The 13,721-nt window shown below is 37.2% G+C and overlaps 1 protein-coding gene across 6 annotated transcripts in view; it reads right to left on the reverse strand.

Moving 5' to 3' along the window:
* The window catches only part of Cdkl5 (cyclin dependent kinase like 5), a 221,612-nt gene that overhangs the window by 157,098 nt on the left and 50,793 nt on the right, over positions 1-13,721 (reverse strand). For all 6 annotated transcript variants that reach the window (XM_031370428.1, XM_031370438.1, XM_031370421.1 and 3 more), the window contains exon 2: positions 1,817-2,047. In XM_031370428.1, the coding sequence (XP_031226288.1) occupies positions 1,817-1,880 (64 nt within the window). In that variant the 5' untranslated portion in view covers positions 1,881-2,047. The remainder of the gene's footprint in view (positions 1-1,816; positions 2,048-13,721) is intronic.

Consider the following 13,721-nt stretch of genomic DNA (forward strand, 5'->3'; position numbering starts at 1 on the left):
TGACAGATACATTGCCTAAACTCAAAACCAACTGAGTTAATTTACAAAGAAAAAGTAAAATGACAATGTTTGGCTATAACTTAAATCAACAGATTCTAATTTATAAATGATAGGCTTGCAATTTTGGCTAACCTGAGCTAATACCTAAGATTCTCATTGACACATACTTTAAAAACAAACAAACAAACAAACACAAAAAAAAACGAGGTTATAATCTAGACAGTCAGTCCCAAACTTTGGAACATTCCAACTTTGTTACACTCTACCTGTCCTCTTACCTTTATAGCAGGAGTTTTTAACTGCAATAGCTTTGAAAATTAAATTCTGAAAAAGCAGTGTTTAAAAATTATTTTTTACAGCAAAGTAGTGGCACATGCCTTTAATCCCAGCACTTAGGTGGCAGAGGAAGAAGCTCTGTGAGTTTGAAGCCAGTTTGGTCTACATAACAAGTTCCAGTACAGCCAGAGCTACACAGAGAAAACCTGTCTAAAAAAATTAAGTAAAAACATCTTTTAATATATAGGGAAGTGTAGGCATGCCACAGTGTGTGTGAAGATTAGAAAACAAGTCTGAAGAGTCCATGTTCTCCTTCTACATGAGGGGTAGAACTCAGGTTCTCAGGACTGGCGACAAGCACCTTACTGGCTAAGCTATCTTGCTGGCCCCAAAAGGCAAATTTTATAAAACAGGTAAGAGACTTAGAATAACTTCTTGTTGTATAATATCAATGATGAGATAAAAAGGAGTCAACTAGTGAAGGCAAGAGGACCACTTTTTGGTGTTTGAACTTCAGACCTTGAAACAAGCACCTAATTAATAATCAGATTCACATTGTTTCTATTTATTTAGAAGAATTTGTCAACCTAATATTAAAATCTTGAAGAGCTCTGTAAAAATTTTTAAATTCAAAATTTATTTTAAAAACCTAAAATCCAAAATTTTTGTAACGTCTCTTTTTTCAAAATGCTAAGAAACGACATTTCCCCTGATACTCAACTAAAATCATTTTTACAAGTTTCTGTAAAGTTATCTCTAAGAGTCAAATGACTAAGCAAGAAAAACAGGGTGATTTCTTTTTCTAGAAGTCAATTTTTGAAAAATGAATTATATTTTATCTAATCAATAGTAGCTTTGGTCATAAAAGCATCACGTTATACACTACAGGGAAAGAAAACTAAATGACATTAAAACCATCCCATGCATACTAACTTAAGACATTAAAAATATAATCAAACTGTGTACTTGAAAACTTGTAAACTATGGTCTGTCATTCTCAAAGAAAAGAAAGTTATTTTTCCATTTGCTTACTATATAGTAATTAAAGTTAGCATATACAAATGAATTTTCAGGTATTTAAAAATAAGCTCAGATAATATAAAATGTAACAATAACAAAAATACATAGACCAAAGAAACCATGCTAGTGAAAAAAATGAAATCAGATCAGTTTTAAAATATCCATGATTGCCAGGTATGATGGCTCATGTCTTTAATCCCAGTACTCCAGAGGCAGGTGGATCTCTGAGTTCAAGAGATAGACCAGCCTGGTCTACAGAACAAGTTCCAGGACAGCAAAAGACTGCACAGAGATACTTGGTCTCAAAAAAATATCTATTAAACTTTAAAGGGTTTTTAAATGTTTTTTACTTGGAGAATAAGACCCACATAGTTGAAGAATAGTTTTTTTTTTTTTAACTACTGTACATTTAGGTACATATCTGAATTGACATGCTAAGTTAAGAGGATCTGAATACAGTTTTTGGTGATGTATAAAATGATACAGTACTCCAAACTTCAAACATGAAATTTTAACTTACCTTCACCGACAACCCCAAGGATCTCAAATTTATTCATCACATTACCAATGTTAGGAATCTTCATGAAGACAAACTCCTCTTTTGATGCGAGCCACAGAACATGGCACCAAAAACGGAACTTCTAAACAAGTTATTCAGTAAGCAGGAAAAAAATGTCCCAATGAAGAAATTCTCAATGATTGGCAGGGAACTTTCATACATTTGTTCAACTGTGATGTATCAAATGAATCCCTGGAACAGCAAACACAATGAAGCACCATTAGTGTTATGTTACAATACTCAACCTATCATATCCTTCTTAAAATGTTTTTTGATCTGCATTAATGTTTCATATGCTGTAAACGAAAGTAGGAAGAAAGAACCTCAAATGAAATGAACCTCTTAGTTTAAAATTAATACCATGACCACAATTAAGGAAGGAAGGACCAGTTAACTTTTGAAAATAGTAATTTATCTAGTACCCTCATTCTAAAAATAAGAACAAACATTGTACTCAATCATACTTAGATCTTAGATGTTTTTCTTTAATAGTGATAGAACCATTTTATTTAAAGATAGCGTCTCACTATATAACCCTGCCTGAAACTCAGAGGTCCACATGCCTCTGACTCCAGTGTGCTCCAGTGCTGAGGCTAAAGGTGTGTGCAATTACACCTAGATGACAAGAAACTTCTTTATCTATATTTTGGACCAAACAGGTAAGTATACACTGGCTAATGAAACCTCTACCACTTCCCCTTCCCAATTTCCTGTCTTTTTTTTTTTTTTTTAATAATCCAGAGTCTAATTAGTTTAGCCAGTAAGTGCATAGGTGTAGGGTGCCATCCACTGGAACACGGACAACCTACCATGGGCCACATCCCTGAAGAAAACTGATGGTGTCTATCAACTGCCAATGGCTCCTCTGCTAGGGGTGGGGCCTTATAAGCCCTACCTTCTCCAGGCAGGAATGAGACCTTCATTTCTTAGTCCCACAAAAGAGAAATGCAACATGAAAGGGCAAGAAAAAGATGTAAATATTTATGTTCTCACATATACCTATTCTCTAAGAGAGCACACAAGTAATGGCACACCAACAGCATAACTATAAATAAATATAGGCAAAGCTTTCTTATGAAATTCTATAACAAATAAATCTCCACATACCAATCACTCTAGAAATAATTACTTTAGCAAGTGGCATCAATATGTGTTAAAATTTATACTTGAAAGTTACAGGAAAAATACTATCTTGTCTCAAACTATCTACCCACAAGGCACCTATTAATTACAAAAGGACAAAGTATAATTTTAAAGTGAAGAATTCTGCCCGACACAACCATAATTAAGTGATCAAAGTTAACATGGTCAAGAATGAAAAAAACCAACATTACATGTTTCCTGATAGAACATACTACATCACTACCTCTGTGGCGATTCTACCAGAAATGTGAAGCCTAAATCTAGCCAGGTATGGTGGTATATGACTGTGATTTCAGCCCTTGGGATATTGAAGCAGGAGGATCAGAAATTCATACCTAGCTTCAGTCAGAATATGAGTTCAAAGTCAAAGAAAAACAAAATGTTAATGCTTACAGATTAGACAGTACTGATTTTGATAATACTGAGGTTATAGAAAACGATGGTCTAGGGTTTCTTTCTTTGTTCTAGTTCTTTTATTTTTTTTAAAATTTGCCCTACTTCTACAAACAATAACAGATTTTAAAAAACAATGTTTTAAAAGTTAGAAATAAATTTAAACAAAGAAAATTGTTGTCTGTGGAATCTCAATTTTTTTTAAAGGTACCTCATGTGATATGTAGACAGGAAGTGTTCTTTTCAAACATGATGGTGGAAATGTAAACTAGGATAAGACCTCCAAACAATTAGAATATGCATGATGAATGCTATTTAAATGTCCTTATCCTCATAAAGATTTGCAACCATACAGAACCTACAACAGCCAGGCTTAGTGAACCACCTCTCTGTGTACTCAAGGCCAGCCAGGTCTGCACAGTAAGATGTTCCCTCCCACACAAAAAATGAATACCTGCAACCAGATAATAATGTGAATTATCAGATACAGCTTTGTTTGGTTTTAATTAAATATATTGGGGCTAAAGAGAGTCCAGATGGCTCAGTAGTCCAGAGAACTTTGTTCTTGCAAAGGATCCATGTTTGGCTCCTAGCACCTGCAGAAGTTTGCTCACAAATGCTTACAATTTCATTTCCAAGAGATCCACTGCCCTCTTTTGGCCTCCTGAGGGCATTGCACTCATGTGCACAAAAAAATCTGCATGGAAGAGTAGAGTTACTAGTAGAAGTAATACTCCTTTATAAGGAGAAAAAAAAAAAGAATGGAAGTCAGGCCAGGGATGGGGGTTTCCTGAATACTCTACAGACTAAACTGAGAGTTCTAACAGAGCTATACCACCAGAGGCAAATTAAGACAGTGGAACAGACAGATATGAACACAAAGAATAAGTAATATCAATATTACATTATCCCTCCAACTTCTTATAATCCTGATAGGACTCGGAGTAACGATACAGTAAGTTGGATCATGCTATATTTCATTGCAAACACTAGGATGACTTCCCACATCATCAAAGTTCACCTGTAAGCCACATGCCTTGAATCCATCCTCTGGTAGCATCTGCTAGTTCCCAATGTGGCTAACCTTGCTCCAATCACACTGACCACTTTTCATTATACTTTCTTCAGAAAATTAAAACATGTTTCTTCCATCTACACACAATTCTCTAGTGTAGTGAGTGGTTCTCAACTTTCTTAATGCTGTGACCCTTTAATGCAGCACCTCATATAGCGACCCCAACCATAACATTCTTTTTGTTGCTACTTCAAAATTGTAATTTGCTACTGTTATGAATTGTAATGTAAATATTTTTGGAGATAGGTTTGTCAAAGAAGTCCTGACCCACAGACTGAAACCACTGTTCTTAGGGGTTACTATAATATTCAGTAAGAATTATGTTACAATACTTTGTTGTTGTTATTGTTGTTGAGATGGAGGGTCACAAAATCTATAGCCCAGGCTGGCATCAAACTCATGCCAATCTTCCTTCTTCAGTCTCTCAAGTGCTTGGGTCACAGATATATGTTCAGATACCGGTCTTACAATGTTACAGTTTGGAAAACAAGGACAAATATTCTATTATTTATTTAAAAATTTGAGACTGTCTCCCATGTTTCAGGGAAATGGTAAATAAGACCCACAAAGATCTTGGGGAGATAGATGGACTGGAAAGCACTTGCCACACAAGCTTGATAACCTAAGTTCAGATCCCAGGAACCCAGTGAAGGAAAGACCAGACCTCTGACCTCTACTCTCATGTCCCCATGGTAAACACACACACATATACATCATACATGCATACATAATAATAGCTAACTAATTGATTGGAAAGACCCACAAGGCTGTAGTGAATGAAGTAATTCAGGCTCTCACTCCCATAGAGCTTCTCACTGTACAGAGGGAGGAAAAATTGTGATGTTTGAGATTGCAGTGATAAGACGGCTGTATGAAGGTGCACACTCAGTTAAAAGATGCTCAGAATATTTCAGAGAGTTAATCTTCACTTTCTAAGGCTGGTTTGAAAGATCCAGGAAACATCTAAACATTCTTTCTTCTGAAAATTACGGTATAATTTATTTCAAAGTAACTGAGGTAACAAGTAACTGATCTCCACTAAGATGACCCAGCATAGTACACAGGACCACAGCCAGAGAGACAGGAAAGATGTGTTACTACCTTGTCTCTATGGCAAGACAAACAAGGCAGACTGAGAATCCCAATTTATATATGCCAGTACATATACACCATGTCAAAAATCTGTGTTTTAACTACCAGTATTCATACTGTGGCAACAACAACAACAACAACAAAAACTGTGCCAAATTTAGCTGAATAACACTGATTAATCTTAAAAGAGAAAAAATAGAATGAAGACTAAGAAGACACTTTAGTGTCTGTTAATGGCAAATTATGTAACTTGGATGAAATGTGTCTTTGAGGACAAATACAAATGCTGGGGAAAATACTTTTTAAAAAAGAACTTGAAAGCTATGATAGTTAAGATTGTAAAGAAGTATCTGGTTCAAATCAAGGCAAAAGAATAGAACCTGGAGAGGTAGCCCAAACCACTCTAAACTGTTTTGATCTCTTTTGGAAGTTGAAGAAACAGGGGGAAATGAAAGAGAAACAGGTTGCTTATGAAATCCTTACTGATATAGGGGCACTAATATCAAAGTCAAGGGTGTTTCAAAAGGAAAAAGCTTGGTACATCACTAGTCATTTGAAACTGAAGCCTAAAAGATCCTACCATCTCCAGACAAAGGAAACCAGCAATAGGTCAGCCTTTGGACAGAGCAGAACTGTGGCCTTATGTCATTCCAGTGATCCAGATAAAGCTTCTAAATGTACCTTGGACTAAGATGGTTCCATATTAATATTTGGAGTGTCACTGTTCATCTAAGGGGAAAACAGCACCAATCTAGACCTTGTATTGGTGTCACAAATCATTTCTCATTTATAGTGAACAGACTGGAAACAACAGGCAGAAATAAATACAAGGTGAGATCCCAAAAGCAAGAGCTAAGACAGACAGTTGAGACAGCAAGGGACTTACAGGGGTCAGAAAGAGTCAGATGATCAGGAAAGCCCAGGAAATAACTGCAGGATTAAGGTAGAAAAAAGGGGAAAAAAGAGCAAGCATTTTGATGACTGGATGGTCCAAATTTGGGGTGAGAGAAGAATCTCAGTGAGTTAGAATAGTAAAACAAGAGAATAATGCAAAAAGAAATCAATGAGAAAGAAAAGTGTCAGCGTTCAGAAGTTCATAGATGGTTTCTAAAAACACCAAATTACCTACACAACACTTTTTCTCTAATTCTCTAGCACATACACATTTATAAAGGATGGCATGCTAGGCCATAATATAATTCAAACCAAATTGAAAGGGCTGAAATCATAATGCTAAGGGGATGTGGGCAACAAACAAGCATGATAAATTTACAGTGACAATTATTATTTTAAAAAATTAAGCCATGGCAGATGACAGGAAAGGGTCCTTTAAATAGGTGGTCTGAGAGTGATCTGTCAGGGAAACCACATTCTGTTCTATGGAAAGAAGTAAGCCATGGCCACAGGGTCATGAGAAGAGCATTCAAGGCAATACAAAGAAGAACTTGATAAGCTGAGGAACAGAGAAGGCCTGTATCTCTAAAGCAGAACAAACACAGAGGAGACCAGCAGGTGGCAGGAAGGGGTGGCTGAAAACAGTTTGTCCCTGATAGAAACCCGTCTTGTACTGAACTAGATGTCCTCTACAGTACCTTCCAAAGACAAGACTCGAGGTTACTAGCCAACAACTTAATAACCAAATAACAAATGTCTCACAGTAATAAATAACACCTAGAATGAGGAGAATCTAGAAAGTATTACATTTATTTATTCAGGGAGAGAGACAGAGACAGACAGACAGATACAGGTGTGCAGATTAGAGTGCAACTTTCTGAACTCTGTTCTCTCCCTCCACCGTGTTAGTTCTGGAGATCAAAACAAGTCAGACTTCTATGACAAGTGCCTTTACCCACTGAGCTATCTCATCAGCCCTAGAATTAAACAATCTTGTTTCTGCATTTGTAAGTAAGCAGGTAGCTATAAGAACTGACAGAAAGATAAGGCTTAGAGTTTTTCATGAATTACGAGCATTGAATTTAAAAGCTGCCTGGACCTAGACTGTTCCCTTCATTGCTGAAATTATAATCTTCATCTCAACAGATCTTTTCTTCTGTTCAAAGAGAGAACAAAATCAGTTGAATCATGAGTTTTGTTTTTGTTCCTGGCATTGTTTTTATACATACAAATGAGGAAACCATTTTGTCACTGAAGATTGCACAGGAATAAATTTGGTACATGACTAAATTTGCAATAATAGAAGAATTCAAACGATTTGAAAGCATCTTAAAAACTCAGGATCCATGGATAGAAGGAAACCAGTTCTGCAGAAAGCACAGCCCTGTGGAAACCATCCTAATTACCTTCTTGTGGAGACTTCACAGCTAAATGGGAAAAAGATAGTATAGTCTATTTTAGTCTTCTTCCTGCATAGGATCATCTGACCCTCACATAATAGGGTCTTCATTATGCTTTACTCTCTCAATAGCAGAAAGTAATTTGATTTATTAATCTAGCCTCTAAAATTCAGTTCCTATCATTAAATCAAACACCTACTTGGTAAGCATGAGTTCCACAGAACTTGCTAGTGTGAAAAGTTCAAACTAACCAACATGTGCCTTGCTGTGCCCTTTTCCAGTCTTTGTATATTCTTTTTTCGTTTGTTTGTTTTTTTTGTTTTGTTTTGTTTTTCCAGACAGGGTTTCAGTGTGTAATTCTGGCTGTCCTGGAACTCACTCTGTACACCAGGCTGGCCTCAAACTCAGAAATCCACCTGCCTCTGCCTCCTAAGTGCTGGGATTAAAGGCATGCACCACCAGTGCCGGGCCCTTTCCAGTCTTTGTACAAGGAAGGAAACACACTAATCCAATACCAATTTGATCCTCATTTCCCAGCACTGCCAAAACTACTAAACACTCCAAGCCCTTCCAAAGAAGGCTTTGGGGATCACACTGAAACAAAGGACCTAAAATAGGGCAGGAAAAACTCAGAGACCATATTAATACTATACCAACTATTTAAGATATCTTAGAAGTTAAAATTGTTTTTGAAGGTAACTATATGAAAAATGTAAAGATCAATTTTTACCAAGATTACCACAAAATGATATTTTGAACCCCAAATCCTAAATAACTAGATTTAAAATAAACTTACAAAGCTTGGAACTTCCTAGATTTTGGTACACTGACATGCACCAGAAACTGTGATCCAAGTTACTGTGTCCCCTACTCCAAGAAACAACATCATCCTTAAGATTAAAAAAGGATGGAAGGAATTGAAAAAAAGTTCTGGCTAGGGAGCTAGAGAGTGCTTATTACTGTTCTTCCAGAGGCTTACAATTCATCTGCCTCCAACTCCAAGGGATGGATGCCCTGCCCTAGCCTCCGTGTGTGTGTGTGTGTGTGTGTGTGTGTGTGTACAGAGGTCAGAGGGCAACCTCCAGGAGCAGGTTCTTTCTTTCCACTATTTGAGTTCTGAGATCATCAGATTTGGTGATAAGCACCTTTACTCACTGGTCCAAAACTATGTATTTAAAATGCTACAATTTTTATCATGGGACACAGAGAGCTACTAGAGGGTCAAAGGGTATGGCACAAGGGATGACATGAAAATGTTATTATTCATATTTTTAAAATAAAGACAATCCAGAACACCATTTTACTCATTTTCTGAGTTTATATATCCATAAAAATGAAAAGAAAAAAATAGAAATAAAAACCTGAGAAAGAAAATCTATTTATATTACAGAGAGTCAACAGTCTAACAAATAAAAAGTCCCCAATCCTTCTGTTCAATTAAGAGTAGAAGCCCAATTTTTTCAACTCATATAATTATATAATTTCCTTCTTCCCTCCCCTCCTCCCTCCAAGTCCTCCCATTTATCTTTTCTTGCTCTCGTTCACATTCATGGCTCCTTTTTTCAGGCTGTATGTTATCGATATGCATGTTTTCAGGCTATGTAATGTTACCTGTATGCATGTTTTCAGGCTGTGTAATGTTACCAGTATGCATGTTTTTAGGCTATATAATGTTACCTGTATGTATGTTTCAGTCTTTATAATGTTACTTGTATGCATGTTTACAGTCTGTATAATGTTACTTGTATTGCATGCTTTTAGGCCGTATAATGTTACTTGTATGTATGTTTTCAGTGCTGGCCATTTGGTATTGGATAACCAATTAGTATACAACTAGTATGGAACCTATAAGAAGGCTTGTCAGGTAAAGGCACTAGTTGTTAAGTCTGATGACCTAAATTCAATTCCCATTTGACTTTAATCTAGAACCAACATAATAGAAGGATAGAAACAAATACTGAAAGTTTTCCTATGTGTTTTTTTTTTAAGATTTATTTATTATTATACATAAGTACACTGTAGCTGTCTTTAGACACACCAAAAGAGGGCATCAGATCTCATGACAGGTGGTTGTGAGCCACCATGTGGTTGCTAGGATTTGAACTCGTGACCTTTGGAAGAGCAGTCAGTGCTCTTACTCACTGAGCCATCTCGCCAGCCCTCCTATGTGTTTTTTACATGCACGTGCATGCATACATACACAATAAGTGTTTAAGATCAATTAAAATAATCAAAAAAATATGACGTCATAGAAAGAAAAACAAAACTGACTCTTCCATACATAAATGTGAGTGCCACAGGGAGACCAACAGAGTCAATTAATCTGGACCCCGGGGGCTCCCAGAGATAGAACCGCCAATCAAACAACATATATGGACTGAACCTAGGCCCTCTGCACATATGTAGCAGAGGTGCAGCTAGATCTTCATGTAGGTCCCCCAACAACTAAAATGGGGGCTATCCCTAAAGCTGTAGCATGTCTGTAGAACCATTCCCCAAGCTGCGCTAGGCCTTGTCTGGCCTCAGTAGAAGATGATGGACCTAGTCCTGGAGTGACTTGATGGGCCAGGGTGAGGAGATACCCAGGGAAGAGGGCTCCACTCTCTCAGAGGAGGAGAGGGAGGATGGGATTAGGGACTGTGATGAGGAGACAGAGAGGGGCACAGTGATTGGGATATTAAATAAATAAATGGAAAACATATACAATGTTACTTGGCTATACAATATTAAAAACTGAAAATTGGGGCCAGAAAAATAAGTGGGTAAAGGTGCTTGCTGCCAAGGCCGACAAATTGAGTGAGTCCTGAAGATCAAATCCAATAGTTGTTATTCTGTGTGCATGCATGTGTGCAGTCATGTGCACACGTGTACACACACACACAGGCACACACACAGGCACACACACACAGGTACACACACAATAGACAGAGAGATGTAAAAATAATCATATTGAGATATGATTTTTCAGATTGGCAACAACCAAGAGTAAACATACCAAATTGAGAACTTGAGAAAATTAAGCTTGCTCATTCAATGCTAGTAGGAAATTATATTGACACAATTTCTGACAAAACCAAAATTAAAGACAAACATTTTGACACAGGAATAACATTTTTAGGAATCTGTACACAAAGACACACATATGTTGCACACACAAATTAATCACCACAGTACTGTTGGCAAGAACAAGACAATTGGGGGTATAGCCCAGTAGAAATACTTGTTTAACATGCATGGAGGCCCTGGGTTCCGTCAGCAGCACCTACCCGCTCTCCTACTCACACAAAGCAAGCAGCTTAAACACATCATAGGAGCCTGTCTACAGTCATTCAATTATTTTAAGTGAGAGTCAAAAGGGAAATGTGTGTGTGTGTATATACATATATGTATATATATGTATATATATGTATATATATATACTCTAATAAAATATTTCATGTTTTATCTTATTTTTTACTAATCTTGAGTTATACTTAATATTATATTTTCTAGGGCAAGTAAGAAGGCTTGGTGAGTAGACGGACCTGTCACCAAGCCTAAAAACCTGAATCTGATCCCCAAGACTCACATAGCAGAAGGAAAGAACCAACTCTTATAAGCTGTCCTCTGATCTAGACTTGCTTGCTATAGTGCATGTGCCCTGCACTCATACACACAAACAATAAATATAAAAAGCTATATTCTATTAAATACCATTTTTGTTTTGTACAGTTCTACTTAAGAACATATCTACAATCATATTATGATATTACTGCTGATTTTAAATCTCTCAAAATCTACTAGCCAACAAGCAAAAACTACACAGTGGAAGATGAAGAAGGCTGGACAGATGTCTAGTATAGCTTGCTGTTCTTGTAGAGGACACTTTAGTTTGGATCACCCACATCAGGTAGTTCACAACTGTTTGTAACTCCAGCTACAGGGGATCTGATCACTTGGCCTTGACAGGCACCACATACATACCCACACAAATACATACACAAACACACACACACACACACACACACACACATACACACACACAAATAAAAACAAATCTTTTAAAACAACATTGTAGAAGTTACTAGTCTTGAAGACACCATAAAATCTCAAAGTCAACCGCATGGAAAACTCCAAAAGCTTCCAGGCTACCGTGTTAATACATTGACCAACTGACATTCTCATCTGATCTTCAGACTCCTGGTCCTCATAGTTCCACACTGGAAATTACGTAAAACATTCTGAAACCTAGATTTCTCTCACCAAGACAAATGTCCAGGTTGATGCTTGACCTTGACTAATTTTAACCTCTTAGTTGAAATCTGAGACCCCTCTGCTAGATGATCTCCAAGGTTCCTTATTGTTTTCAAGTCCACAAATTCATTTCTAAGCACTCGAAGCCTTGCAAACTGAGAATGGCTACTAAATTCTCAATAATAAAGATCAGTTCACAAGGGATCAAGATGAAATCTGTAAAGACTATCCTGTCTTCTCATTCTGATTCTAAATCACTTACAAGGTAAGTCTATGAAGTGATTGTTTATAATTCAGAAGGTTTCCAAAACATAGCAAAAGCAGAACAAATATAACACTGCCTGCCAAACAGCTGGTTATTAAGCTCCAGCCCTGTGAGGGTCACTTATGTTAAAATAAAAACCAAGTGGTAATAACTAGACAGCAGAAACTTTGTGAGACATCCAGAGGAAGCCTGGGATAGTTTCCAAATTGACTGAAAGTTATTTTTACTTAAAGATATTTGTGTCCTATTTAAAAAAAAATAGTTTAAAAAATTTTAGAAGAAAATCAAGCAAACCAAAAATCTTACACTTTCTCAGCTGTCTGTGCTGCTAACTTTTGAAGGGTAAATAGTAAAAATTAGAGTTTCTTTAAGACTAATAAAAGATGTAAGAAATCAAATTCAAAAGATAAAACCTAAGTAAAAGAAAAGATTTCCCTCAAGCACAATTACAATTTCAAGAAAGGACAAAACAGGACTAAGCGCAGCTTGAAGTTCACATCTTACCACATACTAACTTGATGTGGAGCTGCGCAGTCTCTGAGGGCTTGTGTTTGTTTTCATTTGTAAACTGGAAATACCTGTGAGGACCTGTGGGTTTTCCCTGACAGTATGTATCTGCAGGGCATCTCCACCCCCACCCCGCCCCTTCCAATACTAGTTCTCTGCTACTAAAACCAGCTGGCTGCCCCATGATTCAATCCACACAGGTTGAAGGGCTTACAAAACTGTCCCATCAGCCACAAGTCTCTAGCCCCAGAGTAGTTATATGACATGAGGAGAAATTCAAGGGTTTCCAAACCTTCTCCTCGGGTTCAAACTTTGCTCAAGAACATGAGAAAATGCTACTTATAGTCACTGCTTTCTAATTAGAGGTTATACAGTGATGAAACAGCCTGAAGGATGGTCTTCACAGGTAAAGAATGTGGGGTGGCGACTGTAGGACTCTCACAACTTCCTTCTCACAGCACTCTTCCTCTTAGAACTTCTGTGTGGTTACCAAGCTCGAAACTCCCAAACATGTCACTTAAGAACTTAAGAGCATTGGCTGCTCTTGCAGAGGACCTGGGTTCAATTCCCAGCACCTACATGGTCGTTCAAAACAATCAGTAACTCCAATTTCAAGGGATCCAATTCCTGTTCTAGCCTCCGTAAGCACTGCATACTTGTGCACAGGCATACAAGTGGGCAAAACACCTGTATACATCAAACAAAGTAATGCTTGTCTGTACGCTTGCTGTAACTTAGGTGAGGTTTAGTTAGTAAACTGCTTGCCTTGGAAATGTAAAATCTACAAGATCTGAGAAATCCCGCAGGTTCCAGGCCAATGAGAGATTCTGTCGCAATCAAAAAAATGTGGATGGCACTGATGAC

This window comes from Mastomys coucha, chromosome X (genome assembly GCF_008632895.1).
Source record: "Mastomys coucha isolate ucsf_1 chromosome X, UCSF_Mcou_1, whole genome shotgun sequence".
Classification (NCBI taxonomy): domain Eukaryota; kingdom Metazoa; phylum Chordata; class Mammalia; order Rodentia; family Muridae; genus Mastomys; species Mastomys coucha.